General features: G+C 39.5%; 2 protein-coding genes across 2 annotated transcripts; both read right to left on the bottom strand.

Moving 5' to 3' along the window:
• Nucleotides 1-472: 472 nt before the first annotated feature.
• On the bottom strand, nucleotides 473-1,429 carry LOC133261062 (olfactory receptor 1165-like). The gene has a single exon (XM_061439642.1). The coding sequence runs from the start codon at nucleotides 1,427-1,429 to the stop codon at nucleotides 473-475; it is 957 nt and encodes a 318-aa protein (XP_061295626.1).
• A 14,713-nt stretch (nucleotides 1,430-16,142) lies between these two features.
• Nucleotides 16,143-16,946, bottom strand: LOC133261061 (olfactory receptor 5D13-like). The gene is given in 3 exon segments (XM_061439641.1): nucleotides 16,143-16,266; nucleotides 16,268-16,502; nucleotides 16,505-16,946. Coding segments are annotated over 3 exon segments (801 nt in total).
• Nucleotides 16,947-25,938: the final 8,992 nt, after the last annotated feature.

The following is a 25,938-nucleotide window of genomic DNA, read 5'->3' as shown; positions in this document are numbered from 1 at the left end:
ACTCCAGTATTCTTGACTGGAGATTCCCCATGGACAGAGAACGGGTCACAAAGAGTAGGACACTAATCAGCGGAGAAGCACACATTCGAAGGAAAATGTAATAACCATCAACACACTGTATAAAGCACAAAGAACAGTCTTTTGGACTCTGTGGGAGAGGGAGAGGGTGGGATGATTTGGGGGAATGACGTGGAAACATGTGTAATATCATATATGAAACAAATTGACAGTCCAGGTTCAATGCATGATACTGGATGCTTGGGGTTGGTGCACTGAGACGACCCAGAGGGATGTTACAAGGAGGGAGGATGGACAGGGGTTCAGGATGGGGAACACGTGTATACTGTGGCGGATTCATGTTGATGTATGAAAAAACCAATACAATATTGTAAAGTAATTAACCTCCAATTAAAATAAATAAATTAATATTAAAAAATAAAAATAAAGAAAGTGCTTTCCTCTATCTCTCTTCTCACTCAAAATTACATTGGGTGAGAAACATTTTGGTGTTGACTAATTTTCTGATGGTCTCCCACACATCATTATTTCTAAGGCTGTAGATAAGGGGATTTAGCATGGGGATCACTACTGTGTAAAGCACAGTGGCTACTTTGATGAAGAGCCATGAGCTTCCGGAGTTGGGTACACAATAGAGAAGAAGCATGACCCCATGGAAAATGGTGATGGCGGTCAGGTGGGAGGCACAGGTGGAGAAGGCTTTTCGGAGTCCACCAGCTGAGGGTAGCTTGATGATTGTGACAATTATGAAAATATAAGAGGCAAGGATAATCAGGAGGCTACACACCTCATTGAGAGTAGTAATGATAAAACATGTCATCTGACTGAAATAAGAGTCAGAGCAAGCGGCAGAGATGATGGCAGAATACTCACAGCCAAAGTGATGTATGACATTAGAACCACAGAAGGTCAGCTTCAAAAGAGAACACGTGATAGTCAAGGAACACAGTCCACCCCATGTGTAGGTTCCAGCGACCAGGAGGCTGCAGAGCTTAGGAGACATAGCAAGTGTGTAGAGCAGGGGGTTACAAACAGCCACAAACCGGTCATAGGCCATCACTGCTAACATGAACGTCTCCGTAATCACAAGTGTGCAACCAAGGAAGAATTGCATCATGCAACCCACGTAGGAGATAGTCCTTGTGTCCGCAACCAAGATCTCTAAGAGTTTGGGTGTGGTTACAGAAGAGTAACAAAAATCCACAAAGGAGAGATGTCTGAGAAAGAAGTACATGGGGGTGTGAAGTTTGGGATTGATTCTGATGATCACAATCATACCCAGGTTCCCCACCACAGAGACAGTATAGACGGCCAAGAAGACCAAGAAGAGGGGCACCTGGAGCTGCGGGTATTCTGAGAAGCCCGAGAGGATGAAGGTGATTCCAGCACTCTGATTTCTCATGTCCATCATTATGGTTCCTGCCAGGGAAAACCAGAGAGTTCACCCTAAGCAACCAGACATGACAGAAATAGAGGGTATTTTTTACCCAGCCTGGACAGGGGACTGGTCTGCAGTGGTGAAGTCTGGAATTTCCCAGGAATGCAAATAAGACACAGTTGGAGCCCAAACGGTATACCATGTGTCTACAGGTGTGGAGAGTGCAAGTCAGCTTCTGATGGAGGGGCAAGGAGAGGATGGACTGGAGAGAACTGAGTGTCACAGTGACTCATAATTTGTCTTTGTTTCAATTTTCTCAACCTTCTCAGCTCTGTCTCCCTTTTTTCTACATGGATAATTCCTTTCTTTAGCTTCATTTAATTGAACTTGTTGATTGCACTTGCAAATTCTTATGTTTGCTCAGGCCATTCTAACTGCTCAAGATGTCCTGTTTTTCTCTCACTTTTCCTTAGTGCTCTCCGATCAAAGAGAGGCTTCCCCATTAGTGTGGTGGTAAAGAATCCTCCTGATAGTGCAGGAGAGGCAAGGGACATGAGTTCAATCCTCGGTCAGGAATATCCGCAGGGGACAGAACTGGCAACCCACTCCAGTATCCTTGCTGGTGAAATCTGATGGACGGAGGAGCCTGGCGGGCTACAGTCCATGGAGTCGCAAGTCATACAACTTAGAGATTCAGCACCCATCTCATCAGAGAAGCCTCAGGTTTACCTTTCCTAATGATTTTACCAACTGGCCAACCCTTGGTAAAAGATCTCATATTGTATCTCCTAGAGAATATGAATGATGTCTTGTTAACAATCTAGACTCTTTAATCAGGTCAACTTGCCTTCAAATTAAACCTCAGTCACTTATTATTATGTCTCTGACAAGTTAAGCTCTCTGAAACCCTACCTTTAGAATATAATTCTAAAAATTTGTTTTTACTACACAATTATGTATAAAATATAACTTAAATTACTGAATTATTTTCTAAAACATTTAAGACTTTAATTTCACATGTAATAATTGCCCCACATCAAATTTAGTTTAGAATACTGGAGTGGGTAGCCACTCCCTTCTCCAGGGGATCTTCCCAAAGCAGGGATTGACCCAGGTCTCCCACATTACACGTAGATTTTTTACCAGCTGAGTTACAAAGGAAGACCATAAATATTGGCGTTGGTAGCCTATCCCTTCTCCAGCAGATCTTCCCGACCCAGGAATCAAACTGGGTTCCCATGCATTGCAGGCAGATTCTTTACAAGCTGAGCTATAAGGGGAATCCAACTTTATTTCCTAAAACATTTAAGACTTTAATTTCACATGTAATAAATGGCCCCCACCAAAGATAGTTTCTTCTCTTATATTTCTAATGTTGTTTTTCATGTTTAATTTGAATTTGAAATATATAACCTCAAAATATTCTACAATGTAGCACCATCTATAATTTTACGAAGTCTGAAGTGGTTCAAATAGTGACTAAGAAGTAGAAAAAAATGCATACACAGAGGAAATATTTTTCTTACTAATTTCTAATGTTTCCTTCTTAGCTGCATATTTCCATTAATGTCTCAAGCCATCAAGGCATAAGCTTTATTTTGTCCATTTTTCCCGTCCTTGTCTGTATCTCTATGATTTCCTTTCCATCCAAGGTTAAGGCTGTGAAAAATGTAATCAGGGCAAAATGAACATATTCTTCTAAATACACTCCCATCTTTATTGCTACCCACCACACCTCTATTCAGCAGCTGTCTTTATCTACCCTACCTACAGCCATCCTTCAGGACTAATTTTCATTCAATCTTCTTAAAATCATGCTCAAATGCTTACCCATATTCAAAATCATCTCCATACAAATTACCTATAATCTGAACTCTTCTGTCTGGATTTCTGTGATGTCTAAAAGAACTAAACTACCAAGGCAGCAGACATAAGAGACAGGGGTTCTAGCCCTGGGTTGGGAAAATCCCCTGGAGGAGTGTATGGAAACCCACTCTGGTATTCTTGCTTGAAATCCTATGGACAGAGGAGTCTGGCAGGCTACAGTCCATAGGGTTGTTTATAAAGAGTCAGAAAGGACTGAAGAGACTTAGAATGCAAAGTATCACTGCAGTATCTAGACTGCTTGATAGCTACTTCTTTTGTTTTACTCACTGCAGCAATTTTTATTTTTGTGCACAAAATACACTCTTTTTGGTATATAAAATCATTATTACCTTTTAATACCAAATACCAGGCAACATATTTCAGACTACTTTGGGGCTTAATTCAGAACTCAAGTTTGCTGTACTGTTCCAACTTGCTTTCACCTGCATGATTTTAAACTCAAAAAATTTAATGCAAAGTCTGGCATATTTCTCTACAGTTTTACAGATTTGTTTTTAATATTTCTCTATTTTTTTTAATTTTTAATTGAAAACTAATACTACTACTTGAATGTCCATCAAGGACTTCATTCAGCTGTATAAGTAAAGTTCAAAACTAAATGTGTCCCATGAATCTTAAAGATATAACAAATAAGTTCAATATCTTGTAGTCTTCCCCTGAAATGAATTAAATGAAGACCATTTCATTGCTACTAGGGTTGCATAGGTGTTTCTCTGCCAAAAACATTATTAATTTCAGAGTTTCCCACATCAGAATTAAAGTAAATCACTTAAACAACTCACCAGAAGCCATGTAGTCTTTATAGATTGAATTATACAGAGTGAATTACTGAAGACTTCTTTAAATAAAAATCTTGAAAAGTGTTTAACAAAAATACTTACATTTAATTAAAATTGTTGCAGCTTCTAATAAGACTATTGGAACCTCTTCCAAAGTATATTTCAGTAAAGTCATCAAGAAAATTACGTTTTGTTCTCACTAAAAAATAGAAACACTCCCGAGGGTGAGCCGTACTTGTGACTAAACTCAGGGAACATGCTGTATGTTTATGTCTACCTGAATGACTTTGGGGATTCACACCCCAGACTATTGTGATTGGGGTGTTTTCCATGAGCTGCAAACAAGACAATTTAAAGAAAATCCCATACTCCTCATTTAGAGTATAATTTTTTTTTAATCATTTAATCATATAGGAAGCTTGAGCATGTTTATCTTCTCAACTTAGAAAAATAACACTAGCAATCAGCCTGTTTATATTTATATTTATCATAGACGATGTGAATTCCAAAATTCAGAAAGAGAAAATCACAATTACTATTCATAGTGTTGTTTCTGTGTTATGTTTATTTCAGTCTTTCCTCTAAGTTTTCTTATTTGGACATCTACATTTTTGTAAAAAACACATTCAATATCACACTGAATAGAAATATAATATTATGCCATTTGCAGTTATTATTGTATCCCAGTGTTTCCCTGTTTTATTAAAACTTGTTGAATATACATTTTTAAATAATGCAATTGATAAAACCTATCAATTATGTGGTATATGAAAGGTCTATTTCATCATAATAAACTGCTGCAGATTCAGTGGCTTGAAAAACACTCATTTATTAATTCACAATTTTGTATGCCCGAAGTTAGGCACAATGCACCTGGTCCCTCTATTCAAGTTATCGCAAGGCTGAAATCAAAGTGTCATCAAGTTTTTCATCTAGAAATTGGTTCTCTTCCAAGCTATTCATGTTGTTGGAATAATTCAGTTCCTTGAAGTTGTAGGAATAGGGTATTGTTTCCTTGACATCTGTTTTGGGGTTATTCACAGTTCCTAGAATCTACTCCTAGATATCCTCTTTGTTTTCTCCATTCAAGTGACTCTCACACTTCAAACCTCTCTTTCAACACCCTCTTATAATTCATGCATTGCTTTAAAGAGGGATTCAAGCACGACTGAGCAACTTCACTTTCCCTTTTCACTTTAATGCATTGGAGAAGGAAATGGAAATCCACTCCAGTGTTCTTGCCTGGAGAATCCCAGGTGGGCAACCATCTATGGGGTTGCACAGAGTCAGACATGACTGAAGCGACTTAGCAGCAGCAGCAGCAGCAAGCATTTTTAACAAATCATCAGATTATATGAGACCCACCAATCAGGATAGTCTTCTTTTCTTATGATCAACTGATTTAAACTAGTTATAATTTAAAATTATTTGCTAGCAGCTCCCAGATTAATATGTAATTGAATGCCTAGTTGAAGATATGTGTACACCAAATGGTGGGGAATTTTAAGGACTAGTTTAGAGTTCTACTTGTCACTCATGAGGTCAATATTTTTGTACTCTCTCTATTAATACCTCATTCTATTTAAAATAGCACCAACTTGCTTGAATGTATTACTTAAGAGAAGAAATCTGATGATCTGTGATTCCATATTAAGAAGATAAAAAAGCAAACATAGTTTTTAATCTCACAATAAATAGGAGGAAAAGATGAGAATGGTGATCAACAAAATATAAAATGGACAGTGAAATAGAAAAAAGGGATTGAGCAAAACTAAAATTCTGATGTTTAAAATGATACATAAAATCAATCATCTGTTAGATAAATGGATTACAAATAACAGATCATAACACAATTGCTACTCAAGAAAAAAATGGGACTTCATTACAGATGCTGTCAATGTTGAAATAATAATTAGGGAGTATTATGTACAATTTTCTTCCAAAAATTTGACTACTTAGTTGATGTAGAAAATCATTGGAACCATACAAATAAACTTACCAAAGATGAAATACAAAATATGAATAGCCTCTACCTTCCTATGAAATTGCATTTTCAGTTCAAAATCTTCCTGTAAGGAGAATCTCAGTCCCATACTGCTGCTGCTGCTGCTGCTGAGTCACTCCAGTCGTGTCCGACTCTGTGCGACCCCATAGACGGCAGCCCATCAGGCTCCCCTGTCCCTGGGATTCTCCAGGCAAGAACACTGGAGTGGGTTGCCATTTCCTTCTCCAATGCATGAAAGTGAAAAGTGAAAGTGAAATCGCTCAGTCGTGTCCAACCCTCAGCGACCGCATGAACTGCAGCCTTCCAGGTTCCTCTGTCCACGGGATTTTCCAGGCAAGAATACTGGAGTGGGGTGCCATTGCCTTCTCTGCAGGCCCATACTATTAAATGGTAAATTCTGTCAAGCATTTAAGTAATAAATAGCACAAAAACACGTGCATGGATATTTGAATAAACAGAGCAATAAGAGATATATGCAACACTTTTTCTTCATCCCATTAATATAGCTCATAGTCAAACCGGAGGCATTGGGATTTGAATTCAGTCAGTCTGGCCCCAGAGTTTGTGCTCTTAGTTAAAAAGTTACGTCATTTTGCATCTGGGCCATTAAGATTCTTAAAGGATAAGTTTATGATCATGGGTTTTATAGTCTCACAACTGGGAAGGTGTCCGTTGAAGGAAGGACTTGATTAGAATTTTGCTCCAGAAGGATGATTCAGACAGGAAGGGGAGGAGGGGCTAGAGGAAGAAATAAAACTGGAAATGTTATTTAAACTTGATGCTGTTACTATCTTGCCTATACCTTGTGTGAAATATGTACTTAGGATTGTGTTTATTTGTATTTGACAGCTCTCTAATTCCCAAACATCCATGTACATAAGAATATTCCAAGACGCTTGTTTAAAATGAACATTCCTGGGTTTCTCTGCCAAATATCCGTGAGTTCAACTGATTTCCCAGGAGCTTCTGACAGAGGTTCTAAGAAACCTCTATGATAGAAACCAAAGATTTCTGGATTTGATTTTCAGCTACAAATATCTAGAACCCGGCGTAGTGCAAGCACAATGATAGAATTCTTTGGCCTGCTTCCTGACCTTCAGGAGCTCAGGATTTGGTTGAAGAGGCAAAGACAACTCAATCAGCAATGTGCAAAACCTGAAAATGATTAATTAGTTTAGAATGTGTGAACTCCATAGTTTAAAAACTGATAGCTGAGATGCAGGTTACTGGCAGCCATAAGTATACATATATATATTTATATATATATATATAGTCTTTATATATATTGTATATATACATATATGTGTGTGTGTGTGTGTGTATATATATATATATATATATATATATATATATTGTCCCCCAGTAAAAAATGCATTTCTCAAGGAGTCAAAAATTGTAAATGAAGGTACGAAGTTTATTTTTAGAGACATAGCAAAACAAGTGGGAGAGCACACAAAGAAACTGTTTAGTTAAGATCGAAGCAAGGCAGAGAGGCACACCACGAAAGAAAGCGTGTGGGTATCTCTGACAGTGAGGAGGGGCCACCTCCAATATTTCGGTTCATTTTCTGAGTTTTTGTCCATCTCTGGTGTTTCATGGGTTTCCCTGGTGGTTCAGAGGTAAAGAATCTATCTGCAGGCAGAGGACACATGTTCTATTCCTGTATCAGGAAGATCCCCTGGAGAAGGAAATGGCAATCCACTCCAGTATTCTTGCCTGGAGAATCCCATGGAAAGAGGAGCTTGGCAGGCTACTGTCCATGGGGTTGCAGAACAGTCAGATACAACTTAGTAACTAATCAACAACCATCAGCACCAACACCAGACAAAGATGCTATAAACAAACAAACAAACAGAAAACATAGATCAAGATAACTAATGTACTTCTTGACAGAAATACTGAGTGAAATATTAGAAAATAAAATATCACAGTATATGATAGGAAAATAAACAATGACTCAGATGGAAAGAAAAAAAAATGATTACCTATGTAGCAGTAAACAAGATATATAAGAAAATTCCTTCAACCTGATAAAGATCATCTACAAAAATACCTCTAGCTAATATTATGTATGGTATAGAAACAGAAAATAGAAAAAAATCATACATACAGTAAAACAACTTGATTTTCTCCTAACTCTGTGTATAACAGACAAGAAAATAATGTCCTTTGTGCCAAAAATGGAAACATAAGTAGTGAGGTTAATTGCCAGGCTACTCACCTCACTGAATATGGCGGTGGCAAAATAGAGCACTTGGCTGATGAAGGGGTCAGAGCAGGAGATGGAGACAATGGCAGACTGCTCACAGAGAAAATTATTTATGATGTTAGACCCACAGAAGGATAATTCCAGGGGAAAACAGGTGAGTGTCAGGGAGGAGACTACACCCCACATGTAGGGATAGGCCACTAACGATGCACAGAGCTTTGGGGACATGACCACTGTGTAGAGTAGAGGCTTACAGTTCAGTTCAGTTGCTCAGTCCTGTCCATCTGCGATCCCATGAATCACAGCATGCCAGGCCTCCCTGTCCATCACCAACTCCCGGAGTTCACCCAGACTCACGTCCATCGACTCAGTGATGCCATCCAGACATCTCATCCTCTGCCTTCCCCTTCTCCTGCTCCCAATCCTTCCCAGCATCACAGTCTTTTCCAATGAGTCAAGTCTTCGCATGAGGTGGCCAAAGTACTGGAGTCTCAGCTTTAGCATCTTTCCCTCCAAAGAAATCCCACGGCTGATCTCCTTCAGAATGGACTGGTTGGATTTCCTTGCAGTCCAAGGAACTCTCGAGTCTTCTCCAACACCACAGTTGAAAAGCATCAATTCTTCAGTGCTCAGCCTTCTTCACAGTCCAACTCTCTCATCCATACATGACCACAGGAAAAACCATAGCCTTGACTAGATGAACCTTTGTTGGCAAAGTAATGTCTCTGCTTTTGAATATGCTATCTAGGTTGGTCATAACTTTCCTTCCAAGTAGTAAGCGTATTTTAATTTCAAGGCTGCAATCACCATCTGCAGTGATTTTGGAGCCCAGAAAAATAAAGTCTGACACTGTTTCCACTGTTTCCCCATCTATTTCCCATGAAGTGATGGGAACAGATGCCATGATCTTCGTTTTTTGAATGTTGAGCTTTAAGCCAACTTTTTCACTCTCCACTTTCACTTTCATCAAGAGGCTTTTTAGTTCCTCTTCACTCTGCCATTAGGGTGATGTCATCTGCATATCTGAGGTTATTGATAATTCTCCCAGCAATCTTGATTCCAGCTTGTGTTTCTTCCAGTCCAGCGTTTCTCATGATGTGCCCTGCATATAAGTTAAATAAGCAGGGTGACATATTCAGCCTTGACATACTCCTTTTCCTATTTGGAACCAGTCTCTTGTTCCATGTCCGGTTCTTAACTGTTGCTTCCTGACCTGCATACAGATTACTCAAGAGGCAGGTCAGGTGGTCTGGTATTCCCATCTCTTAAAGAATTTTCCACAGTTTATTGTGATCCACACAGTCAAAGGCTTTGGCATAGTCAATAAAGCAGAAATGGATGTTTTTCTGGAACTCTCTTGCTTTTTCCGTGATCCAGCGGATGTTGGCAATTTGATCTCTGGTTCCTCTGCCTTTTCTAAAACCAGCTTGAACATCAGGAAGTTCACGGTTCACATATTGCTGAAGTCTGGCTTGGGGAATTTTGAGCATTACTTTACTAGCGTGTGAGATAGTGCAATTGTGCAGTAGTTTGAGCATTCTTTGTCATTGCCTTTCTTTGGGATTGGAATGAAAACTGACTTTTCCAGTCCTGTGGCCACTGCTGAGTTTTCCAAATTTTCTTGCATATTTAGTGCAGCACTTTCACAGCATCATCTTTCAGGATTTGGAATAGCTCAACTGGAATTCTATCACTTCCACTAGCTTTGTTCGTAGTGATGCTTTCTAAGGCCCACTTGACTTCACATTCCATGATGCCTGGTTCTTGATCAGTGATCACACCATCGTGATTATCTGGGTCATGAAAATCTTTTTTGAGCAGTTCTTCTGTGTATTCTTGCCATCTCTTCTTAATATCTTCTGCTTCTGTTAGGTCCATACCATTTCTGTCCTTTATTGAGCCCATCTTTGCACGAAATGTTCCCTTGGTATCTCTAATTTTCTTGAAGAGATCTCTAGTCTTTCCCATTCTGTTGTTTTCCTCTATTTCTTTGCATTGATCGCTGAGGAAGGCGTTCTTATCTCTTCTTTCTATTCTTTGGAACTCTGCATTCAGATGCTTATATCTTTCCTTTGCTCCTTTGCTTTTCACTTCTCTTCTTTTCACAGCTATTTGTAAGGCTTCCCCAGACAGCCTTTGCCCTTTTTGCATTTCTTTTCCACGGGGATGGTCTTGATCCCTTTCTCCTATACAATGTCACAAACCTCATTCCATAGTTCATCAGGCACTCTATCTATCAGATCTGGGCCCTTCAATCTATTACTCACTTCCACTGTATAGTCGTATGGGGTTTGATTTAGGTCATACCTGAATGGTCTAGTGGTTTTCCCTACTTTCTTCAATTTAAGTCTAAATTTGGCAATAAGGAGTTCATGGTCTGAGCCACAGTCAGCTCCTGGTCTTGTTTTTGCTGACTGTATAGAGCTTCTCCATCTTTGGCTGCAAATAATATAATCAATCTGATTTTGGTGTTGACCATCTGGTGATGTCCATGTGTAGAGTCTTTTCTTGTGTTGTTGGAAGAGGGTGTTTGTTATGATCAGTGCATTATCTTGGCAAAACGCTATTAGTCTTTGCCCTGCTTCATTCCGTATTCCAAGGCCAAATTTGCCTGTTACTCCAGGAGTTTCTTGACTTCCTACTTTTGCATTCCAGTCCCCTATAATGAAAAGGACATCTTTTTTGGGTGTTAGTTCTAAAAGGTCTTGTAGGTCTTCATAGAACCGTTCAACTTCAGCTTCTTCAGTGTTACTGGTTGGGGCATAGACTTGGATTAGTGTGATAATGAATAGTTTGCCTCGGAAACGAACAGAGATCATTCTGTCATTTTTGAGATTGCATCCAAGTACTGCATTTCGGACTCTTTTGTTGACCATGATGGCAACTCCATTTCTTCTGAGGGATTCCTGCCCGCAGTAGTAGATGTAATGGTCATCTGAGTTAAATTCACCCATTCCAGTCCATTTCAGTTCACTGATTCCTAGAATGTGGACATTCACTCTTGCCATCTCTTGTTTGACCACTTCCAATTTGCCTTAATTCATGGACCTGACATTCCAGGTTCCTATGCAATATTGCTCTTTACAGCATCAGAACTTGGTTCTATCACCAGTCACATCTACAACTGGGTATTGTTTTTGCTTTGGCTCCATCCCTTCATTCTTTCTGGAGTTATTTCTCCACTGATCTCCAGTAGCATATTGGGCACCTACCGACCTGGGGAGTTCCTTTTTCAGTATCCTATCATTTTGCCTTTTCATACTGTTCATGGGGCTCTCAAGGCAAGAATACTGAAGTGGTTTGCCATTCCCTTTTCCAGTGGACCACATTCTGTCAGATCTCTCCACCATACCCGCCCATCTTGGGTTGCCCCACGGGCATGGCTTAGTTTCATTGAGTTAAACAAGGCTGTGGTCCTAGTGTGATTAGACTGACTAGTTTTCTGTGAGTATGGTTTCAGTGTGTTTGCCCTCTGATGCCCTCTTGCAACACCTACTATCTTACTTGGGTTTCTCTTACCTTGGGTGTGGGGTATCTCTTCACGGCTGCTCCAGCAAAGCACAGCCACTGCTCCTTACCTTGGATGAGGGGTATCTCCTCACTGCCACCGTTCCTGACTTTCAGCGTGGGATAGCTTCTTTAGGCCCTCCTGCGCCTGCACAGCCACGATCCCTGGATGCAGGGTTGGACCTCCTGGCCGCCCCTGGCCTCCAGCGTGGGGTTGCTCCTCCCAGCTGCCACTCCTGACCTCGGATGTGGGGTAACTCCTCTCATTGCCACCCATGACCTCGGGTGAGGGGTAGCTCCTCTCAGCCGCACCCCCTGACCTCAGACACGGGATAGCTCCTCTGGGCCGTTCGTGTGCCGTCGCAGCCTGGCACTCTCTGCTGCTGCACCTGACCTCAGACGTGGTGTAACTCCTTTTGGCCACTGCCCTTTGGGCCTGGGGTCCTCCCGGCTTCTGCCCCTGACCTCAGATGTGGGGTAGCTCCTCTCGGCCACGCTTACAAATGGTCACAAATCGGTCATAGGCCATCACTGCCAACATGAATGTCTGTGCCACTGCAAACATACAAGCCAAGCAGAGTTGCATGATGCATCCCATGAATGAGACGGTTCTGTCTTCCACAACCAAATTCTCCAAGAGTTTGGGTGTAACTGTGGTGGAATAGCAGAAATCAACAAAGGACAAATGACTGAGAAGAAAGTACATGGGGGTGTGGAGTTTGGGACTGATCCTGATGATGATGATCATGCCCAGGTTCCCCACCACGGTGACTGCATAGACGGTGAGGAAAACCAGGAACAAGGGAACCTGGAGGTCAGGGTATTCTGAGAAGCCCAAGAGGGTGAACATGGCTCCGGCACTCTGATTTCCTTCAGCAAACCACAGAATTGTTATTGGAGAAAATCTGAGACAGTGATCATAAAATGATAACAATGATAATGATGACAGTACATGGATATCTCATTTATTGCGCAGCAGACATTGTGTTAAAATATTGGTACCTTAGTGTTGACCACTAAATAAGACTTTGGAAAAGAAATACTTTGAATTTCAAAACAAGCAATCTCATATTTTACAAAGGGAAATGGAAGCATATATGAGTTAAGACACTTGTTTGAATTAACACAGCCTGCTAGTGATGAGTTAGCTTTGAAGTTGATCATGAGTGACAGAAATTGAATTTAGTTTAGAGTTAGAGACAAACATTTTCTATAGGGTTGTATAAAAACATGTTTTTCACAATTCCACCATTCTGAAGGTCTGTGCTGTGTTTAGTGAGAGTAATATAACATTAAATGAAAACAGCACTCAAATTTATTTTAAAAAGCAGGAGGAGTATTTTTAGAGGCCGTAGTACTTCTATCATTATGTTCAAACTGAAGGTCATCGAAAAGGCAGAGGTCATGAGTCACCACAAGAATTTTCACATTTTGGAAAACATAAATGGACATTGAAGAAAATAAAGCTCTATCTTCAAGTTTTCCAATGATTGCTGTTTGATTTAGATCCTGGAGTATTTCTTGAGCTATTTATTTTTATATCACACATCAATAGGTTAGCTTGAATGCTTTTTTCATGTGGCAATTTGCAAAAGGTAGTTCCTTCTGAATCACTGGAGAAGGCACCTCAAATAGCCCATTTCATAAATTTCTTTTAAAATAATTATTAAAAATACATGAACTGAATAAGAAAACTTGGTGACTACAATAAAACCCAAAACAAAAGATAAATAAAATAAAATGTTCAGAGTATTAACTGTTATTATATATATTTATTGTGTGATTTTTCTTTCCCAGTCTATGTATGAAGTGCATGTGTTTTGAGAGGTATAAGCAATATAATTTGGTCTCTGATTCAATTGCTTAACTTAAATAAATATTATTGTCTTCAGAAACAGTGATGTTCTTACTGAAACTAAATTGTGTTTTCTTCTACATATAAGCAATCCATACTTTCAAGCTTATATTAATACAGTTAAATAATATAGTCTCTTAAAAACGGAAAATGCATTTTGGAAACACGTTAAAATCTCTAAAACCTCAGAGTGTCAATCAATCCATTGGTTCTACTATATTGAAATATCACACAAATAGACCCAACTGTCTTGCCTGGTGGCTCGGTGTTAAAAAAAAAAAAAATCACCTGCAGAGAGGGAGACGTAGGTTCTAACCCTGCTTGGAGTCAGGAATAACCCTTGGTAAAGAAAATGGCCACCCACTCCAGTATTCTTGCCTGGGAAATATTTTGGACAGGGAAGCCTGGGGGGCTGCAGTCTATGGATACACAAAAGCTTTGGACACAATTTAGCAACTAAACAGCAGCAACAGATGCTTTCCATAGGCTCCTGACAACCTGACTAACACTTTCCAGACTCTACCAGGAAGGCATAACACACCAGAGGCTGTTTCCCATCAGGCATAGTATGATTGTACACAGTATGGTCTTGATCCAAAATCCCACAAGTCTGCATGGTTATTCTTTAACTGAGTTAGGCTTGAGTTCCACAATGCATCTTCCCCCCGTTGCTGACACCTTTGTACCCTGGACTAGCTTTGGAGCCAGTATCTACACCCTAGTCACCCAGAGCTAGCAACCTTGTTGGATATTATTTTCCATGCTGCACAACAAATTGCCACTGACTTCAAGGCTTAAACTGCTACCACAGTTTCTGTAGCATAATAGTCTGGGAAGTGCTTCTGTAACTTCATAAGATACTGCTAAACTATTTTCAAAGTTTTTTAACCCTGTACTCTTATCTGAAATGCATAAGCATTTAACTTGCTCCACATTTTCACCAGTATTTGAAACTCTTATTCACTTTAGCTATTCTAAATGGAGTACAGTAGTTTCTCCTTGTGGTTTAAGTTTTCATTTTAATAAGAATGTCATTGATGACTAGCTATACTTAGTATTTTTTCATGTGTTTATTTCCGTGCTCTGTTTTGTCAAATGTGTGCTCAGAAAGTTCATCAAAATTTTAAGTAGGCTTTTTTCTTGTATTCAGTATAAAGACTTCCTCTGTAGTTTTACACTGAAATCATTTATAAAATATAAGTTCTGCAAATACTTACTCACAATCTATGGCTTGTATTTTTACCATATTAATAATGTCATTTATGCTTAAGAAACTTTTACCAAACATTTTTATGGAAATGAAGCTCCTTTTATTGTTTTTAAAGATCCATCCTTTTTATGTTCATTCAAAAAATTATCATCCAAACTTTTGAACGATTTTTTCTGTTTTATGCTAAATATTTTTTTAGTTTTCATTTTTATGTTTACATCTATAAATCATTCATCTATGATTCCTTGGAAAGAAAGCTATGACAATCCTAGACAGTGTATGAAAAAGCAGAGGCATCACTTTGTTGACAAAGATCCATAGAGTTCAAGTTATAGTCTTTCCAGTAGTCATGTACAGATGTGAGTGTTAGACCATAAAGAAGGCTGAGGGCCAAATTGTTGCTTTCAAATTGTGGTGCTGGAGAAAACTCTTGAGAGTCCATTAAAGAGCAAGGAGATTAAACCACGTCAATCCTACAGGAGATCAACCCTGAATTCTCATTGGAAGGACTGAGGCTGAAGCTGAAGTTCCAATACTTTGGCCACCATATGAGAAGAGTTGACTTATTGGAAAAGACCCTGATGCTGGGAAAGGTTGAGGGCAGGCAGGGAAATGGGCAACAGACAATGAGATAGTTGGATAGCTTCACTGACTTAACGGACATAAGTATCAGCAAACTCTGGGATATAGTGAAGGACAGATTGCTGTCATGCATGCCTAAACACTTTAGTCTAAGACAACATTTGGTCAGTGTATGATTGGAATAATTGTGTTGTTGGTTGGCTACTCATATTTTATTGTTACTGTGCGTTTGATTGATTAGTTCTTGAAGTCCATGTCACCCTCCTGTCTTTAATTTTCCCAGATTTGTGTTTTGAAGAGGAAGTCAAAAACAGTTTTGTGCCTTCTTTGTATGAAGCTTGAACTTTCTCCTTAATCATTTTTCTTATGATGTACATGCCAACAGGCCAAGGCAGAAAAAAAATAGTTTATTTCATCATATACCCATAAACTTTTAATATATTTGAATTCACTCAAAAATGATTTATAAATACTACAAAAAGCAGTCATTTATTTTTATTTTGGTTTACATATGGTTTACAGCTATTTTACTAAATATTGATGTATGCAAAAATCAATAATCATCAATAAACTGCTATCCTGCCATAGATATATTAACCTAAAGCATATTTATCAAAAGAATTGAATCATCAATTGCACCACAACAACTGAACAATCTGTAGCAAAGGATACCATTTTTTTTTCAGAAATAATGAATTTAAAAATATTATGCCTAGTGGCAAAGCAGTTTTGTGAAAACTAATCTTGTGAGTGTATTTTTTACCTCTTTATTCCTCAAGCTGTAGATCAAAGGGTTCAACATAGGAATCACTACTGTGTAAAACACAGAAGTCACTGACTGTGAGCCAAGAAGTTTTGGGGTTAGGAATGCAGAAAAGGAAAAGGATGGTTCCATGGAAGATGCTGATGGCTGTCAGATGGGAAGCACAAGTGGAGAAGGTTTTCCAGCGCCCACTTGCAGAAGGCATCCCCATAACAGTGATAAAAAAGAATATATAGGACATCAGAATAATCACCAGGCCATTTGCCTCATTGAATATGACAATAATAGAACATAACATCTGAGTGATTTGGGATCTGAGCAGGAGACAGAAACAATTACAGAGTGATCACAGATACAATTATTTATGGTACTAGACTTCCAATAGGATAATGCAAGAAGAAAACATGTGAGTGTCACGGAGCACACTACACCCCATGAGTAAGAGCCAGCCACCAAGAGAGCACAACGCTTCGGAGACATCGCAGTGGTATGGAGCAAGGGGTTGCAGACTGCCACAAAGCGGTCATAGGCCATTGCTGCTAACATGAACGTTTCTGCTACACCAAACAGGCAAGCAAAACAAAACTGTGCAATGCAACCAGACGAAGAGATGGTTCTGTCCTCCACAATCAAATTCTCCAACAGTTTGGGTGTAACTACAGTAGAAAAGCAGAAATCGACAAAGGACAAGTGACTAAGGAAAAAGTACATGATCGTGTGGAGTTTTGAGTTGACCTTGATGATTATGATCATGCCTAAATTCCCCACCACAGTGACTGTGTAGATAGACAAGAAAACAAGGAAAAGTGGGACCTGGACTTCTGGATATTCTGAAAAACCCAGGAGAATAAATGTGGGTATGATACTCTGGTTTCCTTCTGATCACAGTATGATTCTTGTTGAATATAGGACCAAACATTAATCCTGAAAAATACAAATGAATAGAAAAGGGAAACAGAGAAGGCAGAAGCTTCATATGTCTCTGTGGAGTTGGTATATATTCTCCAGGTATGGTCACCAAACCACCAGCAGCAGGGACACCTAACAATATGTTAGGGATGCAAATTCTCAAGCCCTGTCTCCAACATCCTGAATCAAAAACTCTGGAATGGAGCCCACGATTGTGATTTATCCAGCCCTCAGGTGATTCCTGATGCATGATAAATTATGAGAACCACTAAAATACAGATTATTCATCCTATCGTTTAAAATATACCCCTTAGTTAGTACTTTTAATATACAACTAAAATATAAATTTGGAACACAAGAGAAATTGTAAATCACAAAATTTTGAGATACCAAAATGAAGCAGAGTACTGCGTTAGGATCAAGGAGATCACCTGATGTGTAAAATGAGCTGTATAAATCTTAGTATGACTTTTTTTATATATTATAGTCATATTAAAAATTAAGTACCCATAAAGTTTGTGAATTGGCATAAATCTTAAGTTATAACTAGTTTATGACTTCCATCTTGTGCTTAAATTAATTATGGAATCTTATTTAGAAATAATCTTGTACCTTCCATCAAAACCTCCATTAAGGTTATACTGCCTCCTGGGATAATTTTTGGGTTTTTATATTGACATTTTGCTTAACATTGTTTCTTTCATTAATTGAATCAAATTAACTTATATTAATTCTTTGTAAATGTGATTTTAGATCATCTACTTTAATGTATAAGGCTTCCACAGTGGCTTACTGGTAAAGAATCCACTTTCAATGTAGGAGACACAGGTTCTACTCCTGGGTGGGGAAGATTCCCTGGATAAGGAAACGGCAACCCACTCCAGTATTGCTGTGGGCCTCCCTGATGCCTGAGTCAGTAAATAATCCACCCGCAATGCAGGAGACCATCTGCAATGGAGGAGACCTGAGTTCAATTCCTGGAGGAGATGGCAGCCAACTCCAGTATGACTTAGCAGCTAAACCTTTTTGATATATATCTAAAATTATAAGTGAGTGTTAGCTGCTTTCTGGTGTCTGACTCTGAAAAACCACAGACTGTAGCCCACCAGCTTTCTCTGTCCATATGATTCTCCAGGTACGAATACTGGAGTGGATTTCCATTCCCTTCCCCAGGGGATTTTCCCAACTCAGTGATCAAACCCAGGTCTACTGCAGACAGATTCTTTACTGTCTCAGCCACCAATACATATAAAGTATATATAATGTTATGAGAAACAAAAGGATATAATTTATATTTATAAATTATGTATAATTACTGTATTACCAACAATAATTTTATACAAAATGCATTCAAGATACAGTGAAAATTACAAATTTTCTCTACCAGTGAGTAAACCTCTGTTATGATGAAGCAAACTTGGAGAAGTTGGGGAAGCAAGAGCTGCCATGCCTTAATAAGATTGGCCCTGATATACAGACATAAAACTTCAGTAAAATTAGATGGATGGTCTGCTTCATCTCAGTTTTGTCCAGATCAAGTGTCAGGCTACAGACTCAGTTCCATGAAGGCCTACCTGATATCCACTACAAACAACCCTAGACATAAATAATATGTCATCAGAATATTTTTTCCAATAGCAAGAGGGACTGGGCAGATGCATTGTAAATATCCATTATTATTCAGACTATTTTAATAAATGGCTTTCCTTTAACATTTGAAAATATTACCACACCCTGGTATATTAGGAAGACTGGAACCACTGTTTTAGTTTACTGATGGAATACTCACATCAATAACAAAAGAGACTGAAAATTGGATTTCATGTTCAACCTTATCAATTTCAAATGATTTTGGAGAAGATCAGTGGGTTAATGGTAGGGTGGTACTCAAATTGGAACTAAGTTTATGGAATTACAGAATTCTATGTATTTTTGCAATTTCCCTATTGCTCATTGCTGCCAGTTTAAGTAATGCAAATCTTAATTGTGAAAACCACTTCATGTCATATTAGTGCAGATTAAAATGTTTCTGATCACAGAAAGCAATCATCTATAGTTTGTGGAGTAATCTATATGAGCTGGAGCTCCATCTTTTCCACTTAATTTGAAAGATACAGAAAGAAACATGAACTGACCTGAAACCAGATGGTCTTGATTAATTTACTGAGAATTTCTTTTTAAGATTAATGAATCTCAGGTATATTTCTTCTCAGCATTCAAACATTCTTTAAGGTATTAAAAGAATTTAGGCTTGCAAAAATGGTAGTATACTTCAATAAGCATGCCAGGAAAATGGCATTTTATTTCTAGGGGCATTAGAGATATCAAAAAGTAAAAATTTAAAAGCTGAATTCACAGTCTAAATTCTGCCAAACCCTCATATTTCCCCCCATGACCATGAGTATATGAAGTACACAGAATTGTAATTGCAGCATTACTCAGTGGACCTCAAACCATTTAATTAGGTGAAACACTGTCTCTTGTGTCATTTTAGTGGATGCATTTTCTTCTAAATCATTAAAGATAATTACTCCACCATATTTATCCCATTAATTACTATTTGGTTACTAAACTTTTAAAATAATAGGTATTCATTGAATAAACATGAAATGTAGACTTTGAAATATGGGAAAAATATAGAAATAATTGTTATTAACTGCATTTGAAGTCCAAAGTTTAGAGTAGAGAAACTTGGCCAGCACTGCCTTACAGAAAATAAAAAAGTGGTCTTCTCCAGTGATGTAATGTGTATATCATTTAACCCTGATATGATATCATGTCCAGTTTTAACTGTTGCTTCCTGACCTGCATACAAATTTCTCAAGAGACAGATCAGATGGTCTGGTATTCCCATCTCCTTCAGAATTTTCCACAGTTTATTGTGATCCACACAGTCAAAGTCTTTGGCATAGTCAATAAAGCAGAAATAGATGTTTTTCTGGAACTCTCTTGCTTTTTCCATGATCCAGAGGATGTTGGCAATTTGATCTCTGGTTTCTCTGCCTTTTCTAAAACCAGCTTGAACATCAGGAAGTTCACGGTTCACATATTGCTGAAGCCTGGCTTGGAGAATTTTGAGCATTACTTTACTAGCCTGTGAGATGAGTGCAATTGTGCAGTAGTTTGAACATTCTTTGCATTGCTTTTCTTTGGGATTGGAATGAAAACTGACCTTTTCCAGTACTGTGGCCACTGCTGAGTTTTCCAAATTTGCTGGTATACTGAGTGCAGCACTTTCACAGCATCATCTTTCAGGATTTGGAATAGCTCAACTGGAATTAAATCACCTCCACTAGCTTTGTTCATAGTGATTCTTTCTAAGGTCCACTTGACTTCACATTCCAGGATGTCTGGCTCTAGGTCAGTGATTACACCATCGTGATTATCTGTGTCATGAAGATCTTTTTTGTACAGTTCTTCTGTGTATTCTTGCCATCTCTTCTTAATATCTTCTGCTTCTGTTAGGTCCATAACATTGCTGTCCTTTATGGAGCTCATCTTTGCATGAAATGTTCCTTTGGTATCTCTGATTTTCTTGAAGAGATCCCTAGTCTTTCCCATTCTGTTGTTTTCCTCCATTTCTTTGCATTGATCACTGAGGAAGGCTTTCTTATCTCTTCTTGCTATTCTTTGGAACTCTGCATTCAGATGCTTATATTTTTCCTTTTCTCCTTTGCTTTTCGCTTCTCTTCTTTTCACAGCTATTTGTAAGGCCTCCCCAGACAGCCATTTTGCTTTTTGGCATTTCTTTTCTATGGAGATGGTCTTCATCCCTGTCTCCTGTACAATGTCACGAACCTCATTCCATAGTTCATCAGGCATTCTATCAGATCTAGGCCCTTAAATCTATTTCTCACTTCCACTGTATAAACATAAGGGATTTCATTTAGGTCATACCTTAATGGTCTAGTGGTTTCCCCTACTTTCTTCAATTTAAGTCTGAATTTGGCAATAAGGAGTTCATGGTCTGAGCCACAGTCAGCTCCTGGTCTTGTTTTTGCTGACTGTATAGAGCTTCTCCATCTTTGGCTGCAAAGAATATAATCAGTCTGATTTTGGTGTTGACCATCTGGTGATGTCCATGTATAGAGTCTTCTCTTGTGTTGTTGTAAGAGGGTGTTTGTTATGACCAGTGCTTTTTCTTGGCAAAACTATATTAGTCTTTGCCCTGCTTCATTCCATATTCCAAGGCCAAATTTGCCTGTTACTCCAGGTGTTTCTTGACTTCCTACTTTTGCATTCCAGTCCCCTACAATGAAAAGGACATCTTTTCTGGCTGTTAGTTATAAAGGTCTTGTAGGTCTTTATAGAACCATTCAACTTCAGCTTCTTCAGTGTTACTGGTTGGAGCATAGACTTGGATTACTGTGATATTGAATGGTTTGCCTTGGAAACGAACAGAGATCATTCTGTCATTTTTGAGATTGCATCCAAGTACTGCATTTTGGACTCTTTTGTTGACCATGATGGCCACTCCATTTCTTCTGAGGGATTCCTGCCTGCAGTAGTAGATAAATTGGTTATCAGAGTTAAATTCACCCATTCCAGTCCATTTTAATTCGCTGATTCCTAGAATGTCGACATTCACTCTTGCCATCTCTTGTTTGCCTTGATTCATGGACCTGACATTTCAGGTTCCTATGCAATATTGCTCTTTACAGCATTGGACCTTGCTGCTATCACCAGTCACATCCACAACTGGGTATTGTTTTTGCTTTGGCTCCATCCCTTCATTCTTTCTGGAGTTATTTCTCCACTGATCTCCAGTACCATATTGGGCACCTACTGACCTGGGGAGTTTCTCTTTCAGTATCCTATCATTTTGCCTTTTCATACTGTTCATGGGGTTCTCAAGGCAAGAATACTGAAGTGGCTTGCCATTCCCTTCTCCAGTGGACCACATTCTGTCAAATGTCTCCATCATGACCCGCCCATCTTGGGTTGCCCCACGGGCGTGGCTTAGTTTCATTGAGTTAGACAAGGCTGTGGAACAACAGACTGGTTCCAAATAGGAAAAGGAGTTCGTCAAGGCTGTATACTGTCACCGTGTTTATTTAACTTATATGCAGAGTACATCATGAGAAATGCTGGACTGGAAGAAACACAAACTGGAATCAAAATTGCCTGGAGAAATATCAATAACCTCAGATATGCAGATAACACCACCCTTTTGGCAAAAAGTGAAGAGGAACTCAAAAGCCTCTTGATGAAAGTGAAAGTGGAGAGTGAAAAAGTTGGCTTAAAACTCAACACACAGAAAACGAAGATCATGGCATCGGGTCCCACCACTTAATTGGAAATAGATAGGGAAACAGTGGAAACAGTGTCAGACTTTATTTTTCTGGGCTCCAAAATCACTACAGATGGTGACTGCAGCCGTGAAATTAAAAGACGCTTCCTCCTTGGAAGGAAAGTTAAGACCAACCTAGATAGCATATTCAAAAGCAGAGCCATTACTTTGCCAACAAAGATTCGTCTAGTCAAGGCTATGGTTTTTCCTGTGGTCATGTATGGATGTGAGAGTTGGACTGTGAAGAAGGCTGAGCGCCAAAGAATTGATGCTTTTGAACTGTGGTGTTGGAGAAGACTCTTGAGAGTCCCTTGAAGTGCCAGGAGATCCAACCAGTCCATTCTGAAGGAGATCAGCCCAGGGATTTCTTTGGAAGGAATGATTCTAAAGCTGAAACTCCAGTACTTTGGCCACCTCTTGTGAAGAGTTGACTCATTGGAAAAGACTCTGATGCTGGGAGGGATTGGGGGCCGGAGGAGAAGGCAATGACAGAGGATGAGATGGCTGGATGACATCACTGACTCGATGGACGTGAGTCTGAGTGAACTCCAGGAGGTGGTGATGGACAGGGAGGCCTGGCGTTCTGCGATTCATGCGGTCGCAAACAGTCGGACATGACTGAGCGACTGATCTGATCTGATCTGATGATATTATGAGAAAAGCTTCACCTCTGTGATAAAACTATACCAAAAAAATCTGCAATTGCAGTTTAATGTGAGAGAATCATTAAGCAAACCCATATCCAGAATATTCTTCAGGGTACCTCACCAATATTCCTTAGAATTATCAAGGTCAAGAAAAAAACAAGAGTGAAACACTGTTTCAGACCAGAGGATGCTCAGGAGATGTGAAAACTAATCCAATATGGTACCCTGGATTGCATCTCAGAAGGAAAAGACTGTATTAGTGGGGAAAAAAAAAAAAAAAAAAAACCAGATGGAATCTGAATAAAATTTAAAATTTAGTCATCATCAGTTCAATTCAGTTCAGTTGCTCACTCGTGTCCGACTCTTTGCAACCACATGAACTGCAGTACGCCAGGCTTCCCTGTACTTCAACAACTCCCAGAGTCCACCCAAACCCATGTCCATTGAGTCGGTGATGCCATCCAACCATCTCATCCTCTGTTATCCCCTTCTCCTCATGCCCTCAATCTTTCCCAGCATCAGGGTCTTTTCCAATGAGTCAGCTCTTCGCATGAGGTGGCCAAAGTATTGGAGTTTCAGCTTCAACATCAGTCCTTCCAATGAATACCCAGGACTGATCTCCTTTAGGATGGACTGGTTGGATCTCCTTGCAGTCCAAGGGACTCTCAAGAGTCTTCTCCAGAACCACAGAATTAATGGTAAAACATCTATTTCTGCTTTGTTGACTATGCCAAAGCCTTTGACTGTGTGGATCACAATAAACTGTGGAAAATTCTGAAAGAGATGGGAATACCAGACCACCCGACCTGCCTTTTGAGAAATCTGTATGCAGGTCGGGAAGCAACAGTTAGAACTGGACATGGAATAACAGACTGGTTCCAAATAGGAAAAGGTTCACGTCAAGGCTGTATACTGTCACCCTACTTTTTTGGCTTATATGCAGAGTACATCATGAGAAATGCTGGACTGGAGGAAGCACAAGCTGGAGTCAAGATTGCCAGGAGAAATATCAGTAACCTCAGATATGCAGATGACACCACCCTTATGGCAGAAAGTAAAGAAGAACTAAAGAGCCTCTTGATGAAATTGAAAGAAGAGAATGAAAAAGTTGGCTTAAAGGTCAACATTCAGAAAACTAATATCATGGCATCCGGTTCCATCACTTCATGGCAAATAGATGGGGAAACAGTGGAAACAGTGTCAGACTTTATTTTTCTGTGCTCCAAAATCACTGCAGATATTGATTGCCACCATGATTAAAAGATGCTTACTCCTTCGAAGGAAAGTTATGACCAACCTAGACAAATGTCCGTTTAGTAAAGGGTATAGTTTTTCCAGTAGTCATTTATAAAGATGTGAGAGTTGGACTATAAAGAAAGCTGAGCACTGAAGAATTGATGCTTTTTAACTGTGGAACTGGAGAAGACTCTTGTGAGTCCCTTGGAGTGCCAGGAGATCCAACCAGTCCATCCTAAAGGAAATCAGTTCTGAATACTCATTGGAAGGACTGGTGTTGAAGCTGAAACTCCAATACTTGGGGCACCTGATGTGACGAGCTGATTCAGTGGAATAGACCCTGATCCTGGGAGAGATTGAGGGTGGGAGGAGAAGGGGACAACAGAGGATGGGATGGTTGGATGGCATCACTGATGCGATGGACATGAGTTTGAGTAGGTTCGAGGAGTTGGTGATGGACAGGGAGGCCTGGTGTGCTGCAGTTCATCAGGTCACAGCGTCGAACACAACTGAGCGACTGAACTAAACTGAATAGCAATTAATTTATAGACGTTTTTATATGAATACTCTCCTTGTGTATCTCCCTATCACACTCTGTTTTTCACTTCTACATAATATTCATTGAATTGAATAAGAAGACTCTCTTACCATTTTTGTTTTAAGAGACAAATATAGAGGTGGTCCTAAGACGGTGGAGGAATAGGACGGGGAGACCACTTTCTCCCCCACAAATTAATCAAAAGAACATGTAAACACTGAGTTAATTCCTCAAAACAACTTCTGAATGCTGGCAGAGGATATCAGTTCAGTTCAGTTCACTTCAGTGGTTCAGTTGTGTCCAACTCTTTGTGACCCCATGAATTGCAGCACCCAGACCTCCCTGTCCATCACCAACTTCCGGAGTTCACTAGATTCACGTCCATCTAGTCAGTGATGCCATCTAGCCATCTCATCCTCTGTCGTCCCCTTCTCCTCCTGCCCTCAATCCTTCCCAGCATCAGAGTCTTTTCCAATGAGTCAACTCTTCACATGAGGTGGCCAAAGTACTGGAGTTTCAGCCTTAGCATCACTCCCTGCAAAGAACACCCAGGGCTGATCTCCTTCAGAATGGACTGCTTGGATATCCTTGCAGTCCAAGGGACTCTCAAGAGTCTTCTCCAACACCACAGTTCAAAAGCATCAATTCTTTGGGCTCAGCCTTCTTCACAGTCCAACTCTCACATCCATACATGACCGCAGGAAAAACCATAGCCTTGAGTAGACGAACCTTTGTTGGCAAAGTAATGTCTCTGCTTTTCAGTATACTATCTAGGTTGGTCATAACTTTTCTTCCAAGGAGTAAGCGTCTTTTAATTTCATGGCTGTGGTCAGGCACCCAGAAAAGCAGGCCATTGTCTTCGAAAAAATATAAAAGACAAAAAAAAAAAAAAAAAGAGAGACAAAAGAAGTAGGGACGGAGCTCCGTCCCAGGAAGGGAGTTTTAAAAAAGAAAGAAGTTTCCAAACACCAGGAAACACTCTCACTGCCAAGTTTGTGGTGAGCCTTGGAAGCACAGAGAGCAACAAAACAGGGAGGAAAAATAAATAAATAATTAAAACCCACAGGCTACGAGACCAATGGTAAGTCCCCCAGCGGAGAAGCAGCGCAGACGCCTGCATCCGCC

This window comes from Bos javanicus, chromosome 15 (genome assembly GCF_032452875.1).
Source record: "Bos javanicus breed banteng chromosome 15, ARS-OSU_banteng_1.0, whole genome shotgun sequence".
Taxonomy (NCBI): domain Eukaryota; kingdom Metazoa; phylum Chordata; class Mammalia; order Artiodactyla; family Bovidae; genus Bos; species Bos javanicus.
Note: the sequence above shows the minus strand (reverse complement) of the source record. Positions and strands in the feature narration are given on the sequence as shown.